The following is a 23364-nucleotide window of genomic DNA, read 5'->3' as shown; positions in this document are numbered from 1 at the left end:
GCAATACATGTGACAAATGAGCTTCAGCCCGCTCATGTACAGCAGCTCTAAACAGTCCAAAACTGTCAATTTCCAGCCCAAAAACAATGCCAAATCATGGGCAAATCGAATGCATACATTCCCAAGACATTAGGCATCATGTAGACCGCATATGGGCATCAAACAAGGTAACCGGAGTAGAGTATAAGCATCAAATGCCAATGCCAAGTGTGGCTGCCCTGTTTCCAGCACTGTATAACAGTAAATAATAGTCCCAAATCAGCCAATATTTCAGGCCAAAATCATGGCATAATCATGTGCATACATTCCCAAGGCACTAGGCATCATGTAGACCGCATACGGGCATCAAATAGCACAACCGGAATGGAGTATAAGCAACAAATGCTAATGCCAATGGTGCTGCCCTGTTTTCAGCCTGTTATGACAGTTTATGACAGTCCCAAATCTGAAGAAATCAGCCCCGAATGATCAAGACCAATGCCCAAAGCTTGAATGACATCAAACATGAAGTCTATAGCCCTCTTGATCAAGGTAGAGAGTAAGAAGCAATGGCCAAGTGTGGAGCTGAAGTAGACGAGTGCTAACAGCCTGGAAAAAAATGGTGCAATCTGCCCTGTTGGTGCTGAACTTGCTGCTCCTCCACATGGGCTGAAAAGGGGCTAATGGGGGGCTCAAGAAGGGCCTATCAAAGGCCTATGACAAGCCTCTTTGAGCTTTGATAGGTGTAAGACACAATATGAGGAGAATAAGCTTCAAGGGTTTGAAGCCATGGCTGCCCTTGCTGTTTGCAACCTGTAGACTGAAATAAAACCCTGAAAGAATGATCAAATACCTCAGTATCAATGCCTTGAAGGTGAGGCCGGGAAGGTGCTCGGGAAGCCGGGGAGTGACGGGAGCTCGGGGAGATCGGATATGGCTGCCGGGATGGAGATCCAATGCGTGAAGGGAGTCGATGCGAAGGTAGAGAAGCACCGAGTCGAGCTCGAGCAAGAGGAAGCCAAGCTCTGATACCAGTTGAAAGGTGAGAAGGATCGAAGCTTGCACACGAGCTATGGCGGGAGAGCAAGAGCAAGAAAGAGAGAGACAAGAAATGGGAACTCCAACAGTCACTATGTGTGACCGGGCCTTCCTTTATTTACTAGTCACTAAAAAATGAATGTAAAGAATAAAGTGACGTGACGGGCGCCTGCCACCTGCAGTGTGTAGTGACGGGTACTGTCAGTGTAGTAATACACGGGGCGGCACGGCGGAGGCGCCTTTACCCCAACAATACATACGATTGTTTTGTGACTTTGAGTTAGCTCTACTAGGTTGTTGAGCACATGTACTTATTTGTAAATTCTTCTGACGAATATAATCTACCATATTTTTCACCTTTAAAAAAAAAAGTTAGCCCCTTGCCTTGGATTGATGTTTAGATCACAAATTATTGTTTCGAATCATAGCATTGTTTGTCAAGGTCATGACTATTACGTTTATTATTAGATGCTCTATGATGTTGGTTCTTGCCTTTTGATTTTTAATTAAGTTACAACTATTTGTTGAATGACAAGTGTTTGGTGATAAATGTCACGAGGATGTGGGATTTTATAGCTTTGCTTAACATTTGATTAAAAGTTAATCAAATGGACTAATGTGACTTGAACATGTGAGATGCAAGTTAATTATTTCACAATGTGGGACCCAAGATTTCGAATGTCAAAGGCAAAAGTTATAATAAGTTATGTTTGATAGATACTAGGTAGTACTCAGTGTTAGATTTTGACCTACACCAATTTGCTGGCCACTAATGTCAGTGGTGGTGACATTAGAGACTAGGCATTAATTTATTAATTAATGCTAGTCTAAGGGCTAATAACTACTCAGGGATACTTGGAAGACAAGTTGGCATAGCTAATTTAATTATTGGTTGGTGGAATTATTATTATTTGGCACTAGAATAATTATTAATTTAAATTTCAGAATTAATATTTTAAAAATTAAATTTATAAGCCGGATAATGTTGGAAAATGGGATTAGAAGGCTATTACTTGGCAAAACTTGCTCATGTAAGTGGGAAAAATGTATTTGGGGATTGGTGGAAGTCTATTCCAATCATTGTGAGAGAGTAGAAGGTTGTTAGAGAGCAAGGAGATAATACTGATGTGATTTGTGCAAAAGCAAGCAAGAAGGTGACAGCAGTTTGGAACCCTCTAGGTGTAGGTGGCAGTATCCCAAGGTCCTTTTGGTATAGGTGATAGCATACAAGAGGGGGTAGTAGCCGTACTAGTGGTTCTAAGTTGTAGGTGACAACTTCCATGGCCATTTGAGGAGCACAATAGCAAATTTTCAGCCTTTCTCATGATGAAACTTTAAAATTTCTCTCTAAACATTCTGTCTCATTCTACAATCATCTCTCAAGTTATTTTAGTAAAATCCAACCATTTAGAGTCATTAGAGGTGGAGTTATTGGAAAATCTCTATTGTAAACTCTAATTTACAGTAGAAATTGGGATTGGACAACCATCTTGGGATGTGTGCTTAGAATTGACGGCCTAGGACTTGAATTCAACAATTGAAATTAAAGAATTTCAGGGAGGTTCAAGAGGCCGGCTAGCTTATATTTGATTTGGGGATTAATTTATCTTTCAAGGAGTAGGGTGAAGGTCAATTTTGACAGCAAGAGGCACTTTGACTAGCAGAGATCAAAGAATCTTAGTTGTACTCTATCCATTTGCAATAAAAGCTAAAGAAATATTGCAAGGGGTGCCAATTTTGGGGCCAATAGACTATCCAATGTTGAAAATTAAGCGGTATCTGCATCCTAAATTTATGTGAATTTTATGCTGCTTGTAATTAGTATTAAATTCGGTTATTTAAGGGATTCCAGTTTCAATAAACAATGCAACAAAAGAAATCTAAATCTAAATTTTGATAATAAAAAAAACTAGTTGATAGTATGAGGATACCTTGATCGTACTATAGTTCATGGGAACCATGGGGTCTCCAGCTTTCAGGTTTGGTACTACAATATTAGCTAACCAACCAGCAAGGAAGCCTTCATACAGGGCCATGTTGACTAGGTGGGATAGAAAGGGTGCGAATATATCTTTGGTATGTGATAGGTGCTCTACTACTAGTCCATCATGGTCATGGGCCTAGCCATTTTGGAGTCTATTGATGGTGTCATGAACCCTTGCTGTGCTAAAGAAGGTAGATGATGTGGGTCTATCCTATTGCAGTTGGGGCAACAGGGGCTGCCCATGTATCACTTGATATGCCATGTGTCCAAGGAAGGTGATGGGTCTATGGGCTCGTGGATCCTAGGAATGCCTTCCACACCTCCTTGCTATCCTGTTTGAAGAATAGCTAGTAAAACTCGTGATCCAATCTAGATTGAAATGCTCTCTTCTTTTGCTGTACTAGGCTGTGGAAGATTGAGCGTGTTTGGTTGCGTGTGTTGTCGATTCCTCATGCTCCGGCTTGTTGGAGACAAAGACAGGTTTCCTTGCATTCCTTGTTATACTAGCTACACTATGGAACATTCTTGATTGGAGGGGTGGAATGGGTGCGTGTGTGGGGAAAATACATGGCAGTTGAGGCAAGTTGTACTGTAAAATCCTCTAGGGGTATGTGGGGATCCATCTCTTGCAAGCTCCAATAGAGATGATTTGAGTAAGTACTTGTTATCAATTTGGTGAAGTGGTGCGTAGGAGATCTCAGGTGGTTGCTCACTGGAGGGATCTCATCATGTCTGCAGGTGATGGTAAACTGTAGATAGGTGTGGTTGACTATCACTGCTAGTGGATGAGGGGACACTCTAAAGCTTGTATGTTGGGGATGAGGGACAATGGCCCTAGGAGATAGTCCAACGTGCTCGCTCCTAGTCTCTATATAGGTCCTTCAGAGGGGGCTCCTGTACGTCTGGATGCATGCTTATGTAGAAAGCATGTGAGAGCATCCAATCCAAGCCATCTATCTGAGCCATTAAGGATGACTAATCCACGTGTGTCTCCCAAGGCTAGGAGGTGGTCACCATAGTCTATGCACTCAGTTGTGTCCTATGATGTCCGACTGAGCCCCATGTCCTTTGGTGCTCTCTCTCTGTACATGTGGTCCTCACTCTAAAAGAAGGGAACTTGTCTCTGTGTTGTGCGAACGTTGAAGGCCCCAACCAATAGGACATCTCCAATGTTGGAATAATGCATAATATCCTCATATAATGGTATATATGGTGACTCTCCCTCTTGTGGTGTATATGGATAATTTGCTAGAGCAAAGTAACACAGTGACATGTATATAGCATAGGGTGATTTGTATGTATTAGGATCCACATGAAGTGAGCCTCCTCATCTCTCCACATGACCTGTACGATATGCTATATCTCCTCCCTATATAGCAAAACTACTACTCTAGGCCCTTTGGTTCCCCTCGTGATCGGCGGGCTCTAGGGCATCATGCCGTCTCCCATCTATAGCCTCTCACCTCTGGCAAGTCGTGCTGAGACTTTGGTGTGTCTTTGTATATAGGATGATATCTTGGTCAATGAAGGCCTCCTGGAATAACCTTGCATCCATTTTCATGGCTCCATTGTAGTTCCACACTACGAGCTTCAAGTGTGTCTCATAGGCTATGCCCCATCATTGGCGCCTGTTTGTGATAATGATGCACCCATCTCTATATACTGCCCATTTTCCCACTTTGTGGGTGTCCATAATTTGCAGCATGTACTCCATGCAATGGGCTACGTGGGCGGGTGTGAGATTATCCTCAAGGTATGCTCTATCTCCTTTGAGAGCTTTCCTTTTGGAGAGGAAGGCTCATCGTGACTCCAAATTAGCAAATTTGATGAATAAGGGGCCGGTTTTTTTCTAGATCCTTTCCTATGCGTCATATGTTTTCCACAATGGAGGGGTTCTCCACTCCCATGTTTCCACATATGCTCATGGCATCTTCTAGGGGGCTGTCTCCGTGTTTCCACCTAACCACCCGGACGTGCAAGGCTCTAATTTTTTTTCTCTTCTCCTCTTCAAGTGCTGCATTTGCAAACTCCTCTTTCTGTGTTGGCATCTTCTTTGCCACTCCGATCCATTTGGGATTTTCAGCCACTTGCTTGTGCTTATATCACTATAGTCGCCCATGTATTAATCTCCTTCGTTGTGTGTGTCTTCAGCTCAGCTATTTCAGTTTGCACATTGTTGGGCATTGCTTTGGTGATTTCCCCTTCCTCCTTAAGGAGTTCAAGTTGGTTCCGATATTCGGTGATCTCATGCCAGAGTTCTTTAATCACTCTATGTCTCTCTTAGAGAGGCTTCAAGGTTTGCCTTCCAAGAGGTGAAGTGTACTCTAATCTCCTCATATATGTCATTCTTCCATTAACAAGTTGTCCAATTTCTTACTATGTGTGTTAGCCATCATCGAAACAAAGATCGACTGCATGATTATCATGTGCCTCCTAATGCTCGAGAATTCAAGGGTTTTCGACCTGCACTACTATAAAAGGAGGCTATGGTAGTGCATCATGTAAAAAGATTGAACCTCCTTACGTTACAGAAACTGTCTCTCTAGCAAATTTGTATGTATATACAGCCAATAGTATGGGCTGTTATAAGTCTCTTCTAGCCATGACTAAAGTTGAAAGAAAATATTCATGTCATGTAAAAAGGGAGCTGAAAACTTATGACATGATGGCTGAAAATGAAGATATTTCGGGAATTTTTTTTGGACTGATTGCTACTGGCACATTAGTTGAAATATATGCAGCTGCTCATATAGAAAATCAGGATGAACATCAATCCATAGAAGTATGTATATTGGATTTTTATCAAACAATTCAAGAATTTGTTGAGCAGGAAGACATTGGTTTACTTATCCATCTCCTTCTTAATTTGTTGTATGGCCTCATTACACATTGTTGCCATCATCTCTTTGATATTTTCCATATTCCGATCTTGCATTTTGCACATGACTTGGAGCGCTTCTAGGCCCCTTCTTCATGTGAGAATCCGTCAGGGCGACTGCTTCCGGCACCTCGAGGGAGACTCTCGACACATGCTCTCGGGGACGCACGAGCGCCCCTACTTCAGAAACTGTAAGTTCAATTGTCATCAGAGACTCAATTTCTCATTCCTAGTGGGCAAAGCTCAAGCAGGAGCGTCTGCCATCAGCATGAACAACAGCAGGGGAATCAGAGAAGAAATGCGGGAGAAGGCGGCTTCCTGTCGCAAGTCTCAGGAACACGCAGTTATGCTTCTGGCGGCGGCCACGGGGGCTGTGGTGGGGTGGGGGGGTGTGCCGTGTCGTGGGGGGGGGGTTTTGACGCGGGGTGGCGTGGGTCGAGCGGTTGGTGCTGCTCCAAATAACTAAGTATTTCTCACTCTTCTCCCCTGTTGTGCAACTATTGGATGTTGGGGATACCTGACTCTTCTTGGGGAACCCCATTGTGTCTTTGAGTATTTCTCGCTCTTCTCCCCTCTTTTGGAGCTATTGGATGTTGGGGATACCTGGCTCTTCTTGGGGAACCCCATTGTGTCTTTGAGGTGATGTAGATTAGATTTGTGATGACGATCAAAATTTGTGATAGGTCTAGCGGGTCATTTTCGTATTAGATGGGAAATGGGTCAAAAGGGCATGAAACACTTAGGATAATAATAAGGTATTTAATGATTGATGTTGCGATTGTGTTGGTCAATGTGCGGGTGATGACAGATCTCGAAGTGCCACGTGATGGTCAATAGATAGGTGACAGTGGGATGGTGGTTGATGGAGGGCTTGTGACATTTGGCATGTTGACATGGGGCCTGGCACACACACACACACACACACACAAATATATATATATATATATATATATATATATATATATATATATATATATATATATATGAGAGAGAGAGAGAGAGAGAGAGAGAGAGAGAGAGAGAGAGAGAGAGAGAGAGAGAGAGTGTAGTTCAGTAGTTGAATGCATGGTGACCAAAAGGTCTTGGATTCAACTCCTACATTCCACACAGTCATTTAGTATAGGTGTAGAGAAAGGGAGATTTGAACCCAAGTCAGTGGGTTAATAAAACAAATGGCTTATTGAAACATCCCCCTAGGGTCCAACTTGCAGATGAGACTCAACGCAAGCCAAACTCATAGTAAAAGGGACTAGACATCAGACTCACCTCCCAACCATAGAGCCAAACAGGCTGGCCTCGGAACCTGGGAGCTAGCAGCACTCTGAGTCAAGACCACATCCCAAGGGTTGGCATCCCATACCTCTAGCCCACACCATCCTAGTGTACGGATGCATTGGCCAACAAGCCAAGAGTCCAAGAGTGGTGGTCACACAGTCAATGTGCACAATAGGGCCTTGAGTCCTATAAAGAGGACTCAGTTGCTCCAAACCTGAAGTGCCCTTAGTGCTTTTGTACTAAAGTCACTTCATGACCACTATGACCAATGCTATTAGCACTCATCTAGATGTCTAGGAACATAACACTTACCACTAGGGTAACCGCTTGATTACGAAAAAAAGAGAGAATGTGTGTGCGCACGTGCGTGTGTGAGCCAATGCAACCCCATTAGCATCATCGGTGGACTGTTGTTGTTGTATTTTGGGATTCCTCTAGAGCACGACACTCTTAGAGCTGTTCATGGCATCTTTGACACCACTCTCAGCTCAACTCAACCCCAATTGTTGCGACACAGAGGTTTCAAGCCCCACATTGTATCATTTATATCTCCATGTATCATTGCCTTCTTTACATGCCACTAGCAGTTTTGGCATGCAAGCCCTTGTGTGCTCTAACTGTGCAGGTGTGAGATCCTCATCGAGGTAAATCTTTTTACCCTTCAAAAGCCTTTCTTTTTGATAAGAAGGCCCTTTTGCTATCCATGTCCCTAAATTTCAGCATAAGGATCCGACCTCTTTAGTCATTTGGATCACCTATCCTCCAAGCATCCATAATGCATGTCTCGTCTGCACCCATCTTAGCACAAAGTATTTTAGCGTCCTTTTGGGTGTTTCATTTTTTAGCCCACCCCACCACGTGTACATGCAATGCATGGAGTTTCCTCTTTGCTTCCTCCTCTAGTGTTGTGTTCATCATTTCTACTTTGTTTTGAGGCACCCCTTTGTTTCTTTTGACTACCTCGATCCATTGTGTATTTTCGTTCGTTGTTTGCTAAACATTTTCTACTTTCTTTTGAGCTCCCTCTACCACATTCACCCATGTGTGCATGCCTTTTTTTAAAACTTTCCAACTCTTTCTTTAATTCTGGTGCATTTGGCATTGCTGTTTGTGCATCCATCATTGACTTGTATGTCACTAATTCATTCTTACATGACTCTAACTGCCTTTTGAGTTCAGCAGTCTCCATGTCCTTGGTTGCTATGCGTGCATTTGTATAAGAATTCAATGCATCCATATCTGCTTTCCAAGCATCCCTTACCTTGTTCAAGTTATCTATCATATCCATTTGCAAGTCAGCCTTGATTTCTTTATATTTTGCATCATCTCAGCCGTTAGAGCATGATTTCCTATTTGCTTCTACAGCATTACGTAGTTCTTCCCTAAATGTCTCTTGCAATTTTTCATATACATCTTTTTGCTTTGTATCCATGTCATTCACGAATTTTTGCTGCATGTTGCCACACACCCTCATGCACGCTTTCAGGTTTGCATCCATTTTAGCATTCAATTCCTTTCCTCATGTTTCATGCATCTCATTCATGTCACTTGTCACCTTGTCAAACATTGGCATACATATTGCTGCAATCTCAGCTCTTATGAGGGCTTTCATGTCATCCAAACCATTTGTTGCAATCAGCCTTTGCATCTTTGTCCATCGCTTGGCACTTGTGGGAGTGGCATTTTCACGAGCTCTCCTTCTGTTTTGTCTATAGTAGAAATTTTCGTCCTCAGTGGGGGTCTTGTACCGCCCTTCTGATGCAATATCTCTTGTGGTTGGCCTGATTGGTTGTGTTTCAAGTTTTGTCTCATGTCCACTGGTTCTTTGTCAATAGTCTCTGCCATCTCGAAGTTTAGGACAGCCACTCTGTGCTTGCATTGACCCTGCAGACCCTTCCTAAACGCTGCAAACCACTCATTTTAGGGGGGAGAGAGAGAGAGAGAGAGAGAGAGAGAGCAATGGCAGATCTGTGGATGTGCGTTCCCTGCAGACGTGCTCCCCCTGACCAGCGGTTGTGTGTACCTGCCTCCCGCGCTGCCTGACACCTTTGGTCAGACCAGCACAGGGTCTCTTCTGCCCTGTTCGAGCCCTGCCCTCATCTATTTGTGAACAGCCGTTCGATCTGTTTGAGACCTCTTGTCAGACCAGTGCAGGGTCTGTTCTACCCTTCTTGAGCCCTGCCCTCGCCTGTCTCTGAACAGCCTGCTCGATCTGTCCTGTGAACTGCTGTGCGTCATTCCATCCTGCGGAGCCCTGCTCTGCGATTGACAGAGAGAAAGAGAGAGAGCGAGAGAGAGGAGCCAGCGTACTGCAGAACTGTCAGGATTTGGGAGCGCGTCTGTAGGCGCGCAGTTGTTCAGCAGGTCAATTATACGTGCTGCGAGTCCGCAGGACAGACCTGGGCAGCCCTAAAGAGGCCTGGTTATGGATAAACTGCAGGAGTCAAATGGAATTGACATGGATTTTCTAGACCAGCACATCGGGAATGGGGATGATAAGGATTCAGGTGAATCAGATGGTGACTCGCCAGCAGAAGATGCTGGCCAGTTGATGGATGGGGACAAGATGGGTAAATGTCGAAAAATGTTGTTTGAGGAACCGGCTTTGTGTGCCCAGAACTTGCCTTGGCCAAATGTTAATGTTCATGCTTCATGCTCGCAGCCTGACGGGCCTTTTCAGTTTATGTTGGCTTATGCTAATAATCTGATGTCAGACTACGCTCAAGCCAATGAGGGTAAAGCGAGTTCTTTACTGGAAGGGGAACATGTGGCAGCTGTCATGGGTACAGATCTGGTTTTACAGTAGATTGCTGCTTTCTGTGAGAGGGCAGCCATCTTCTACTTCACGGGAAGGACTCCTTTAATCACCGGAATTCGTGCTTGGTTGTAGTCAATGCTTGTCAGTGCTGAGATGGGTCAAGATGATGCTTCAGCACAAGTGCAGGGCCCACTTGTTGAAGAAATATATGATGGGCCGAAGGGGTTCTTTGAAGTCCTTTTTCACTCCCTGGAAGTGCGGGCTTTTATCATGAGACGTATCCCTTTGTTTATGGATGGTCAATTAGTACATATGGTCCCTTGGAGACCTATGGCAGAATTTAAAAAGTACTTCGGCAGGCATGCCCTATTTGGGCTGAGGTGGTTGATTTTCCTGCGCATCCTTGGAGACTTCTACCGTTGGTATTGAGAACTCTGGGTGAAGTATTGGTGGAGCCTCGGTTGGCCTCTGCAATAGGAATAGGGCCTGCATGCTTTGGGATACAGGGAAACCTCGTGTCCGGTTTGAGATTCTGGGATTGCAAGCGTTGGTTTACGAGCTGAAATGGGGTACATTTGCTGGTCACTGTTTCAAATGTGGCCAATTGGGCCATTTCGTTTTTGAATGCAATAGAAGCCCGGATGTTTTGCATAGTTCGAGGGTTCCTGACATGGATATGCATGAGCATCATCCCCAGCAAGTGGTACAACAGCCAGAAGCGGATCATGAGCCATTTGTCTAGGAGGGACATGATGATGGAAAGAAGAATGTGTGTCAAACCGGTATAGAGCGTGCATCGCTTTCGGTGGGTCGAAATTTACCTCTGCAAGATAATTCTTGGGTCATAGTGGTTAGATGCAATGCCAGACAGGAGCCTTGTTTGTCTCCTGCCCACCCACCTCCGTTGCCTATCACTCAAACTTTTCAACGAATAGTTAGAGGTTTCTACATGAAACCTCAACCCTCGCGTTCTCCTGTAGCCGTTGGGAAGGATAAAAGGGCTTTTGATTTTGCTTTGCACTTTGATCCGCGAGGGAGGCTTGTGCCTCCTCGTGATGTTTATTGTTCTCAGCAATAGCAATTTCCTACCCGTGATTCAATTGCTAGTTTGCAGAGAGCAGATTTGGTAGTTGTGATCTGAAGTGAAATGGAAAAATTTCAGACAACTAAAGTTGTTGATGGGAAAGGGAAAGAGAAAGGGAAAGGGGTGGTTCAGTAGTTTTCTTTCTTTGTGTTATCATGAAAATCGCTTTATGGAATGTGAAAGGTGTTTCTTTAGGCAGTAAGCAGCATCGGTTGTCGAAAATAGTGTTAACTCAAAATTGAGATGTTTTTTGTGCCGTGGAGCATAAACAACATGCTTCGATAGGATCTACCTATGTATCTAAGGATTATTTAGTTGTTTTAGTGGACGTGTTTCACTTAAATTTGGAGTTATGTTGGCCATCAAATCATCCTTGCAACCATCTTTGGTTTCTCAGGACCCTCTTATGATTTTGGAAATCCTACATGAGGGTGAGGTTTTGTGGCTAGTGGCGGTGTATGCTCCTTTTACTGCTCGAGAATGCCGTCAACTCTGGGATGATTTGCACTGCTTGGACATGGCTCGTCCTGGCTTTGTTATGGGTGACTTCAACGCATGTGTATCTATGGATGAGGCAACTTCAGATCGTCTAAAGGGTCCACCTGCAAAACTGGCTTTTGATACCAGAGGCAACGTCATTACCCCATGGGACCGTCGGTATCCACGTCCCAACCCCAAACAAGCAGATATGCCGTCTACTTCCAAATCTGGTCCTCAGAACTCTTTTGCGGTGTTGGCGGATTTCTTGGATGAGGGAGTCCTGGACATTCTCGCCGACAAAGTCAAATCGAGGCAAGCTGTGCCTCGTACCTGATTTTATTTTGCATACACATGAAAATAGCCACGTGGAATGTGCGAGGAATTTATTCTTGACACAAGCAACATGCCATGTGGACTGCCTTGTATGAGAATTAGTGGGATGTCCTGTGCGCTGTTGAGCACAAGAGTCACAGTGACGCCGAAAAAGTTGTGGATTGCCATGGCTTTCGTTTGTTCTATGTAGGAACACAGGCCATGCATTATTCGGGTGTGCTCATGATTGTACATGCCAAATATCAGCCTGTTCTTATTAAAAATGATGTTCATGGTCGCTTTTTGGTGGTTGAAATTTTGTTCGAAGGGGAAATCTTATGGTTACTTGGCCTCTATGCTCCGAATGATTCCTTATCTCGCCGGGAGCTTTGGCAGACTTTGCAGACTTCCTTGTCACTTGGCAGACGGGGCTTCTTCATGGGGGATTTCAATATGTGTGTTGATTCTTCCCAGTCCACATCGGAGCATTCGGTCATGGATGCACCGGAAAGTCGTATGTGGCATGAGTTGGCTCTTGCTGTTCTTAAGCAAGATCTCTGGTCCTGGCTACACCCGTCTTCTACCGGGTTTACTTTCCATTCGGCCCAGTATGCAACAACATGGTCGCGGTTGGACCGTATATATATCATGCAGAATGATGATTTTCTTCCTGAGATGCTCGAAATAAAAGTGTTGCAGCAATATGCCTTGTCGGATCATTTCCCTCTGCAGTTCGAGTTGCTTGCGCAACCCATTGCACCTTTCAAGCAATTTCTGGAGAGACTCCCTTTGCGTTTCAACTCGTCCTACTTGAAGCATGCAATTTTTTAGGGCTATATACAGCAATTGCTTGACAGATTCTTCTTGGACTTCTCTTCTCAGGGCACTGCGTCATTTGACAGATTGCTCTCTAATGTGCAGCGGGTTGCTCGGCAGTATAGGATCTATCATGCCTCTCTTTGTCTGCGCCGTCGACAGGCAGCGGAGGACCTGCTGGTTTTGGTTTGCTCTCTCCTGGTGGACACTCCGGATGATGCATTTCTGCTTGCACTGGCCATGCGGGTGGCCGATCTTATTAAAGAATTCCAGTTAAAATCGTATCAGCAGGCCAAATTGCAACATCTGACAGAGACTTTGCAAGATAGTGCATGTCAGACCCATAAGTTCTTTCGAGCTCTCCATGCCTCTCCTGCTCGCGAGAATATGACCAGACTCGAGGATGCAGAAGGCCACCTTATCCTGGATCCACAGTCTATTGTGCATATGTGCAGGAATTATTTCCGTGACCTTCTTGGTTCCGCTTCTCCACCTTCAGCCCAAATTACTCAGGCCCGTTCGGTTTTTTATGACCTGGTCCGCAATCAGCTTCCGCAGGACATCCAAGCTACTATGGAGTCAGATATTGGTGAGGCAGAGGTTATGGACGTCTTGTTACACTTGCCCAAAGATAAAAGTCCGGGTTGGGATGGTCTCACCAATGAGTTCTTTGAAGCTTTCGCTACTCAACTGGCCAAACCATTGCAGGCTTTATTCCAGCAGGTGTGGGAAACGGGGATCATGCCTCCCTCATGGAAACAAGGACTTATTAAACTACTTCCCAAAGTTCCTTCGCCATCTAAGTTGACACAGTGGCGCCCAATTTCTTTGATGGGTTCAATGTACAAAATCTTTTCCAAAGTAATGGCAAATCGGCTCCATAAGCATCTCCCTGCCCTTGTGCACCCTCTCCAGTATGGCTTCATTAAGGGCCGAAATATTCTGCACAATGTTTTGAATGCCCAATTGGCCATTGATTATGCCAGGCATTCTAATCAGGAGGTGGTACTGGTTTAACTGGACCTGGAAAAGGCTTTTGACTATCTGGACTGGTCTTTCGTTGCTGAACTTATGTCTGCTATGGGCTTTGGTGCTCGGATGTCTCGTCTAATCTACACCATTAGTGCTGTGGCGTCTTCGCGAGTCATGCTGAACAGCGGTGTTACTGAGCCATTTGTCCTTGCCCGTTCCGTCAGACAGGGGTGCCCTTTGAGCCCTTTATTCTTTGCCCTGGCGACACATCCAGTTCTTTCCATGTTATCTCATATGGCCGGCTCCTCTCAGTTGGCTGGACTGACGCTTCCTACAGGACAGCACTTCATTAGCCAATCTCTGGCGGATGACACCTTTATGATTTTGCGTGCGGACAAGGATAACCTTCGAAAAGCATTGGATGTTTGGGGTCTCTTTGGTCAGGCGTCAGGCCTTCGTATCAATGCGCTCAAATCAGCCATTCTAAGCTGCACGGAGTCGAATTTGCAGTCCTTGGACTGGCAGGGTCTGGTTGTTCCTCGTGGCTCCATTGTCAGACATCTTGGATACCCTTTGGGTGTTGATGTTCCCCCAAAGCAGCTTCTGCAGTGGATCTCTCAGAAAATGGTGACTAAGTTTATGTATTGGAAGTCTCAGGTCTGGCCCTTCCATGTTTGCCTCAAAGTAGCCCAAATCATTATGTTGCCAATGCTCACCTATTTCTTGCCATTGTTGCCCTGGACTACTATGACTCTGAATGCTCTTACTCAGTCTATTCGCTTCATGCTATGGAAGAAGGACTCATTGCATGCAGGTATTTCCTGGATCTCGTGGTCGCATGCGTGCACCCCCAAACGCATGGGTGGCGGAGCTATCTTAGATGCCCAAACTCACATGCAGGCACTCGGTTGGTCTCTTTTCCGCGCCATGTGTTCGGATCATCATCCATGGGTCGATATAGCCCGTTATTTCCTTGAGGCACATGGGCTTCTGCATGGCAATACCCAAATCCGGAGTTCTTGGTGGCATGTTCTTAATGCTGATTCACGGTTCTCCACTTCTTCTTCATCGCTGCTTACTCATTTGGTATGTTCCTGGAAACAAGTCCTTCAAAAGGCTCAGTGGCATCCAACGGAGGATCGCTTGGCTACTAACTCTTTTCAATTGGAATTACTGGCAGTCTCGCGTTTACTTTCGTGGGAAGGTAAACATGAGCTTAGACCACAATTCAACAGGATGGCACGTTTGGGCTTGTCTTCGGTTGCGGATGCCACCCTTGCCAGTCGCAATGTGCTTATATCGTTTCTACAGCTAGGAGGCTTTTCAGGATCCCTCGTGGATATAGGCCTTTATGGGAACAGCTTTTGACAGCGCTCCAGAGCAGACAACCCTTTCCTGCCCCTGCTTCGGATCGTCCCTGGCAGGATTGGGACCTACAAGGCCGGCTGAATTTGAGCAAAGCTTCTGCTAACCAAGTGTATCATCTTCTGATTACAGATCATCAATGGCTAGTTCCTAAAGCGAATGCTTTATGGGGATTGCGTAAATCCCGGTCGTGGTGGAGGGCAACTGTGATGGAGGGCTGGTTGAACAAGACACCCTTTAAATATAAAGTCTTTCTTTGGCGAGTGATGATTGGGGGTCTTCCGCTTGCTTCGGCTCTTTCCAAGCGACGAATCTCCAATGGCACCTGTTTCTTTTGCACCACTACTATGGAATCCGCCCGCCACCGATTTATTTCTTGCCCCGTCGCTAAGAAAGTCTGGTTATTTTTGTCGGCTGTTTGGCGAGGTGTGGTTGGTATCACCCTGCGTCCCTTTCATTGGTGGGTTTTTGGCCAGCCCAAATACCCTACTCCCGCACAGCCCCATATGAACCTCATGTATCACTTTCTTCGATACTGGGGCTGTTGGCATAACTGGACCATTCGGAATGCTTTTCTTTTTGACTCCGCCTATAATGTTCAGCGGCATATTGTGAGGCTCAAGGGCCTCTTGTATTGGCAGTTAGCTCTTCTCCATCGTTCTGATTTGCTTTCTACGGAGGACCTCCGTCCCTGGCATATGGCAATTTCCTCCGCATCCTTGCCATGACATTGTAACTTGTAGAACTTAGAACCTCTTCACATGATGGCTTGGATTGTCGCCATGTATCTTGTAATCCAGTAATCTTGTATTTTTTTCGTAATTAATACAATTACCTTTTACGAAGAGAGAGAGAGAGAGAGAGAGAGAGAGAGAGAGAGAGAGAGAGAGAGAGAGAGAGAAGAAGAAGAAGAAGAAGAAGAAGAAGAAGAAGTTCGTTAGTTAGTTAGTTATATTAACATCTATGAAAGGCCAAGGTGGCCTATGAGACCAAAATGTTACATACAAAATGTCTTGGAAACTTTCCAGGTCCTAGTAAAGCTACCATCTAATGCTATGATAAACTAATTGAGTAGGTAGAAGGTGGTATATAGGCTGGGTACAATTCATATGTGTTCCAAGTATGGTGTGGAACTACTCATGGAGCTTGGCCATCCTAAAATGTCCCCATGGGTCTATCTAACATCGAGAGGCTGAATCGGCGGGGTAGGGCCCTTTGGTGGCGGCGTAGTGTCCCTTGTATCCTCGACATGTGCCTCTTGTAGTGGCGGGGGCCGGTTGGGCGTGGGCACCGGGCTTTGCTTCTTGTTGTGGCTATGGCTAGGGTGGTCCCTTGCCACCGAGAGGTCTGTGGGGCTGGTGGGGGCTCAGGGGTGGGGATGGTAGTTGGCTCTCGGTAGGATTCTGTGAGCAGGTGTTGGGCGGCGCCTTGTCTCCGCTCCGAGGTCCGGAGGATGTGGTCTCTGTGGTGCTGTATTTCCAGTAGGAAGAGCCCAAGGCATCTCTGGTTCTTGAAATCCATCACTCTGGAGAGTGGCCCGAATCCTTCTTTGAACAGGCAGTGGAAGCGTCCCCGGATCTCGTAGTACGCTAGGCACCTGCGTATGTAGTGTTCTTCTGTCTTTGGCTCGAGCTGATAGATTTGGCAGATTCAATCTTCTAGGGGGAGGGGGTGGGTCTCGTATCTACCTGTCTCGACTCGTAGCTGTTGTGAAGATGTATGGATCTGTCCGATGGCGCTTCTGACTCCATGGGACAAGTGTGTGTCCATGTAGCTTAGGCGGGTAATGAAGCCGTCTGGAGATGTGTAGGAAGTGCTCCTGGTAGAAAGCCTTCTTTGTCCCTAGGTCTTCTGTAGGAGTCACCCATGTCTTGGCCGTGTGTAGGTGAATGATGTCCATTCTGATGATACAGTTCACCTCCTCGCGGCTGAGCTCCAAGTGGGGGCAATCTAGGTTGTATTGTAGTTGGGGGGGGGGGGGGTCCATGTAGCCGTAGCCAGGTCTCTGTTCAGGCATACCAGCATTCAGTGTCCCCTTGCAGTGCTAGTTGTTTGGACGACTCCAACGCGAGTTTGGGGTACCAATGCCGAGGCAAGTCCGATAGTTGGTATTCAAGAAGGCCATTTTTTGGAAGAGGGCCTCAGCTATGATGGGCGGTGCCCCCATCTCTGCTCTAATGATCTTGTGTGGACAGAGGGCTTGCTTCGGATCATCCGTGAGATCATAAGTACTAGGGGCCTGTCCATCTGCTCCCATCCCTCATAGGTGGCCTCCTCCTGAGGTAGTGGCTGGTCCTGTGTGGCCCTCCTCGTGTGGTAGAGACTGGATCCCCATATGGGAGCCCCGTACAAGAGTGCTGCCGTGACTAGTGTGTCAAAGAGCCACACAGAGAGAGAGAGAGAGAGAGAGAGAGAGAGAGAGAGTTTACACATGATGGCTTACTTCCTCGGGAGGACTTACTTCCTTGGCATATGGCAATTTCCTCTGCGTCTTTGCCATGACTTCTTGTAACTCTTTTGTCGTTTACTACTTTAGAGGGAGAGAGAGAGTTTACACATGATGGCTTAGAGCCATCGTGTATCTTGTAATCATGTAAACTTGTACCTTTTTTTCGTAATTAATACAATTACCTTTTACGAGAGAGAGAGAGAGAGAGAGAGAGAGAGAGAGAGAGAGAGAGTCTTGCGTTCACCTGTTCGCCAGCCTGCTGCAACACATCCTTGTTGCCCTGTGCCTGCATCGTGTAGGAGTTGCCTGCGCTTGCGATAGCTGTCAGACATAGTTGGGTGTCGACCTTCAAGCTGCTACGAGATTTGGTGCCATTTGCACAGGGTGCCACCGTGCAATGCTGTGATCTGGGGGCAGAGAGAGAACAGAATTGTGCAGCCCTAAACAACTCTGCTGTTCCTTTGGTTTTGTCTACTGACATAGTTATTTGTGGTTTAGCTGATATGTGACCTTAGCAGTGAAAGAGACAGGTAGAGTTTTGATATGGCGAATATGCAGGAATCAAATGGCATTGATGTGGCTTTGCTCGATAAGCATATAAGACATGGGGATGATAAAGATTCGGTGGAGTCCGATGGTGACTCTTTGGCTGAGGATTCAGGGTAGTTGATGGAAGGGGATGAGATGGGAAAACACTGTAACATGTCGGTTGATGAACCAGTTTTATGTGCTCCAGATTTGCTTCAGCAAGATGTTCATGTTCCTTGCTCACAGACCAATGGGTCTCTTCAGTTTATGCTTGCCACTGCCAACAATCTTATGTCAGATTATGTTCATGCCAATGAGGGTAAAGGGAGCTACCGGATGGGGATTACATGACTGCTGTCATGGGAAATGACTTGGTTTTACAGGAGATTGTTGCTTTCCATGAGAGGGCAGCTATCTTTTATTTTACGGGAAGGATTCCTTTGATTACTAAGATCTGTGCTTGGTTGCAGTCCATGCTTGTCAGTGTTGATGTGCGTCAAGATGATGCTTCAGGGTGAGTGCAGGTCCCTCTTGTTGAAGAGATTTATGATGGACCGAGAGGGTTTTTTGAAGTTATTTTTTGGACCCTGGATGTGCGTGCTCGCATTATGCAACGTGTTCCTTTGTTCATGGATGGTCAGTTGGTATATATGGTCCCATGGAGGCCTATGGATGAGTTTCAGGAGGTGCTTAGCCGGGCATGCCCGATTTGGGTGGAGGTGGTTGATTTTCCTGCACATCTTTGGTGGCTTCTTCCTTTGGTTTTGAGAAACCTTGGTGAGGTGTTGGTTGAGCCCTGGTTGGCCTCCCGCAATAGGGACAGGGCTTGTATGCTTTGGGACATAGGGAAACCTTGACTAACCAAAATTAGTTTTGAGGTCCCTGGGATGCAAATGTTGGTTTATGATCTTAAATGGGGTACATTTGTTGGACACTATTTTAGATGTGGTCAATTGGGCCACTTTATTTCCGAATGTGACAGAAGCCTTGAGGTACTGCAGCGTTCTTTGGATCCTAATATGGATATGCAAGAACATGCTCCCTAGTAGATGGCTCAGCAGCAAGAGGTTGTTCTTGTGCCTCTTGCCCTGCATGGACATGATAATGGAAATAAGGATGTCTCCCAAGTTGGTATTGAGTGTGCATTGCACTAGGATAGTTGGAATTCGCCTCCTCAGGAAGATTCTTGGGTCACTCTATGGTTATGCGTAATGCTAGATAGGAATCTTGTTTGACTCTTGCTTACCCATCTCCTCAACCAATTACTTTGACTTTTCAACATAGAGGTGAAACCTCAATCTTCGCATGCATTTGTAGTTGATGTGGATGATAAAAGGGCTTCCGATTCTGTTTTGTGTTTTGATGTGCATGGGAGGCTTGTACTCCTTGGAATGTTTTCGTTCTCTGCAACAACAGTTTCCTTCTCATGCTTCAATTGCTAATTTTCAAAGGGCGGATCTTGTAGATGCGATCTGTAGTGAGATGGAGAGTTTTTAAGCTACGAAAGCTATGGATGTTAAAGGGAAAGGGAAAGTGGTGACTGTGTAGTTTTGTCTTTTATCATTTACCATGAGACTTGCTTTATGGAATGTTGAAGGCATTTCTTTGTGTAGTAAGCATTATCAGTTGTGGAAAATTGTGTTAGTTGGTAATTGGGATGTTTTTTGTGCTGTGGAGCACAAACAACATGCCTTGGCAGGATCTTCTTATGTATACAAGGATTATACAATGTTTTTTAGTGGTCGGGCTCCATAGAAATTTGGAGTTATGTTGGCCGTTGGATCTTCCTGCAACCTTTCTTGATTTCTTAGGACTCTCGCGGAAGATTTATGATGCTCGAAATCATATATGAGGGCGAGGTTTTATGGATGGTGGGCATGTATGCTCCTTCTATTCCTCGAGAACGCCATCAACTTTGGGATGACTTGCACTATCTTTCCATGGCTTGTTAATGTTTGTTATGGGAGAGAGAGAGATGAGTTTGACTACGTTCACTTTTCTATGTCAGTCTCGGACCTTCTTAATCATTTGGTGTCTTCATGGAAAATCGTCTTTTTAAGGCTTGTTGGCATCCGATAGAGGACAGACATGTGGCTATTTCATTGCTGATGGAAATTCTAGCAGTTTCTCCTATTCTTTTGTGGGAAGGCAAATTAGAGGAGAGACCTAAATTTAATCGCATGGCACGTCTTGGATTGACCTCAGTGGCCATGTCTTCCCTTGAAGGCCCACCACCCGAGGCATCTTGATGTCCTTTTGCACCATCAGAAGAGTCTTTCGGGTACCACGTGGTTACAATGACCTCTTTGGGGGAGTCTCTGATCTCTTGCAGGACGGGCAGCCCTCTCCTATTTTGGATTCTGATCGCCCATGGCAGGGCTAGGATCTTGCAGGGTGTTTGACCCTTCAGTCCTCTTCAATTAATTAGATCTATCATCTCTTGATCAGAGATCACGCATGGATTACTACCAAAGCTAATTCTCTTTGGGGATTGTACAAATCTAAATTTTGGTGGAAATTGGCAATAATGGGGGATAGATCAATACGACACCATTTCAATGCAAGGCATAGTTGTTTTCAGACTCGTCTGAAATGGATTTCAAACGTCTGTAAACGTTTGAAAAATAGACGTCTGAAAACCCCATATCAGACTTGACGTTTTTTTTAATTAAAAAATGTTGACGACTTTACACAAAAGCATACAAAATGTGGTCCCCTTTATCCTCGTTTCATACTTTCATACGCGTTTGCGTTTGACGTTTGATTCACGTATGGAAAAACTATGATGCAAGGTATTCATTTGGAGAATGTTGATGGGGGCCCTCCCTTTGCATTGGCCCTTCACCGCAAAAGTATTTCTAATGGAAATTGTTTCTTCTGTACCATTGCGGTTGGGCCTTCCTGTTAGAGATTCATTTCCTGCCCTTTTGTTGGAAGATTTGGGCCCTTCTCTCGGACATTTGGCTTGCTGTGGTGGGAATATGCATGTGTCCGCCTGATTGGGTTTTTGGTAAGGCCAAATACAATGGTCTGCCACAGCCTCATATGAGGATCCTGTTTCACTTTTTCAGATTTTGGGGTTGCTGGCATATTTGGGTCACTCGCAGTGCATTTTTGATGCCGCCTTGGGCATTCAGTGTCATGTTGGGAAGCTTAAGGGAGTTCTTTAGTGGCAGCTTGACCTTCTACAACATGCTGATATCTTGGTCAAAGATGATTTTAGTCCCTTGGCATACAGAAATCTCCTCTGTTCCTTTGCCATGACTTTGTATCTTTTATGCATGATGGACTAGATCCATCATGCATCTTGTAATCTTGCAATCTTGTACTTGTATTTTTTGTAATTAATACAATTACCTATTACGAAAAAAAAGAGTTGACTTTGACTTGTTCTTGACAGGATTTTCATGGCTGGCCAGAAGGCCTGATATGAGAGTCGTATCCATTCTATTTGGTTGGCCTGAAGGCTTGATGTAAAATATTTCCATACATTAATATTAACTTATTCACGAAAAAAAAGAGCGAGTCTTTGATCAAATGGTCGTTGGTTAAGTTGGAGACATGGTGACTAGAAGGTTCTACATCTCACATGGTCATTTAGTATAATAGATGTAGCCAAAAGGGAGATTTGAACCCGGGTCAGTGGTGTTTATAAAATAAGTGCCTTACCACCAGGGTAGTGGCTTGATTACGAAAAAAAAAGGAGAGAGTCCGGTCCTCTGCAAGGATGTGTAGTCCACTGGCCATTGCATTGCAAGGGGATGTCCCCCTATTTGGGATGTGCCCTTGAGACAGTTTTATTTTGGACATCCTAGCATCTTGGGGCCTGTTCCTGTGTGTTTGTTTTTGTTGTGGCCATTTTGGATCTTCATCATTTCAGCTTTTTATTCCCATTCTGTGATTCTTTACAACAATCACTATATGATTGTGCTTCACTTGGTGATGTTGATGGTTGCATAATTTATATGTTTTCCCAATGTTTGGATAATCACACTTGAGTTCTCAAAGACTTTTTGCTTCAGATGTCATTAGTTTGGCTCGAATACTGACTGATATGACTATTGACCTCGTGAAAATAGAAGAGTATCACGTAGTTATCTTAAGCTTTTGCATCCTACGATCATGGGCTCACAAGCTCAGGATTTAACACGACTTCGATTTTCTGCTTTCAATCCCTTGAAATTTAAGGTTTCTTGTGTTCAGTTTCTGTTCTCTCTTAGCTCTTGCGTAAGCAGCTAAATGCTTTTGTGAAATGCCTTTCTTTTTGGTTTTCCTTTCATAAGATTCAGCTCATGAAACATGATGGTTTTCTTCTTTCGTGAGATTCTGCTCTCATTGGAAGTGCCACTTTTGCAGAGTACCCTTGATTGACGAGCAGTGGATTCTGTTTGGATATTGTATCTTCACTGGTAATACTTACAAAAGCATTCACAGAGAATGCACTCCTATTAGACTGTGTTGATGCAATGGACAACACTGTTATGAATACTTATTTGTAACTTTTTCTTGGTGCAGTATCATTGTACATGCACTTTGCCGTGAGTGTTATCCATGAGATTACAAGTGCTCTTGGTATCCATTGCTTCAGGTAAGTTACTTGAGTTGTTATCATTGAGAGCAAGCTCTTTTCTTGTTTCTTTGTTTATCAAAACTTTTGGGCAGTTTGTTTGTCAAATATACTGGTAAGACAAGCGGCAAGTAAACCAAAGATTGTGAATTGAACTGCAGGATTGGCAGAAAGGAAGCATGATGACATTGACGAGGGGAAAGATTGATTACAAGAGATCACTGTTCTAGAAGGAAGCATGGCGAGCTGATGTTGTTTTCTCAAAATGGGATAGCATGAGAGCTGTGTCCAAATCATTCATTTAATGCCAGTGCTTACTGCCATTTTTCCTTTGGTTCTGGCTTAGCTCATGCATTGTGAGAAGAAAATGTAATTTTTTGAGGCAGATACTGTTCTGGCTTCACTTGTGATTGTAAGAAGAAAATATATAATTTTGTGATGCATATTGTCATTGTTTTGCTTGCTCTTTTGATTAGTTTAAACACTACAGGATGAATCCTATTTTCACACTAATACTGCATCGATACTGCGTGAAATTGTACATAGCATCAGCTTTCCATACTAGTGAGCTTTACATCGTCATTATAATCATTGTCATCATTGCCAGTGTATCCCTGATATCGTACTGCCATTTTTCCTTCGGTTCTAGCTTAGCTTGTGCATTGTGAGAAGAAAATGTAAATTTTTTGAGGCAGTTACTGTTCTGGCTGTCTTATTTTGTGATGGATATTGTCATGGTTTTGCCTGCTCTTTTGATTAGTTTAAACACTACCGGATGGATCCTATTTTCACAAACATTGCGTTGGTACTGTGTGAAATTTTACATAGCATCAGTTTTCTATGCAAGTGAAATTTTACTGGATGGATCCCATTTTCACA

At 44.6% G+C, this 23364-nt stretch overlaps 1 protein-coding gene across 2 annotated transcripts in view; it reads left to right on the top strand.

The window, feature by feature from the left end:
* Positions 1–23030, top strand: part of AAPT1 (aminoalcoholphosphotransferase 1) — a 78755-nt gene extending 55725 nt beyond the window's left edge. For both annotated transcript variants that reach the window (XM_087695021.1, XM_087695019.1), the window contains 3 exons: positions 22275–22327; positions 22434–22506; positions 22647–23030. In XM_087695021.1, coding sequence (XP_087551147.1) covers positions 22275–22327; positions 22434–22506; positions 22647–22668 — 148 coding nt within the window. In that variant the 3' untranslated portion in view covers positions 22669–23030. The remainder of the gene's footprint in view (positions 1–22274; positions 22328–22433; positions 22507–22646) is intronic.
* The last annotated feature ends 334 nt before the right edge of the window (positions 23031–23364 follow it).

This window comes from Lygodium microphyllum, chromosome 15 (genome assembly GCF_053477565.2).
Source record: "Lygodium microphyllum isolate KBCC chromosome 15, Lygodium_microphyllum_v1.1.10, whole genome shotgun sequence".
In the NCBI taxonomy this organism is placed as follows: domain Eukaryota; kingdom Viridiplantae; phylum Streptophyta; class Polypodiopsida; order Schizaeales; family Lygodiaceae; genus Lygodium; species Lygodium microphyllum.
Note: the sequence above shows the minus strand (reverse complement) of the source record. Positions and strands in the feature narration are given on the sequence as shown.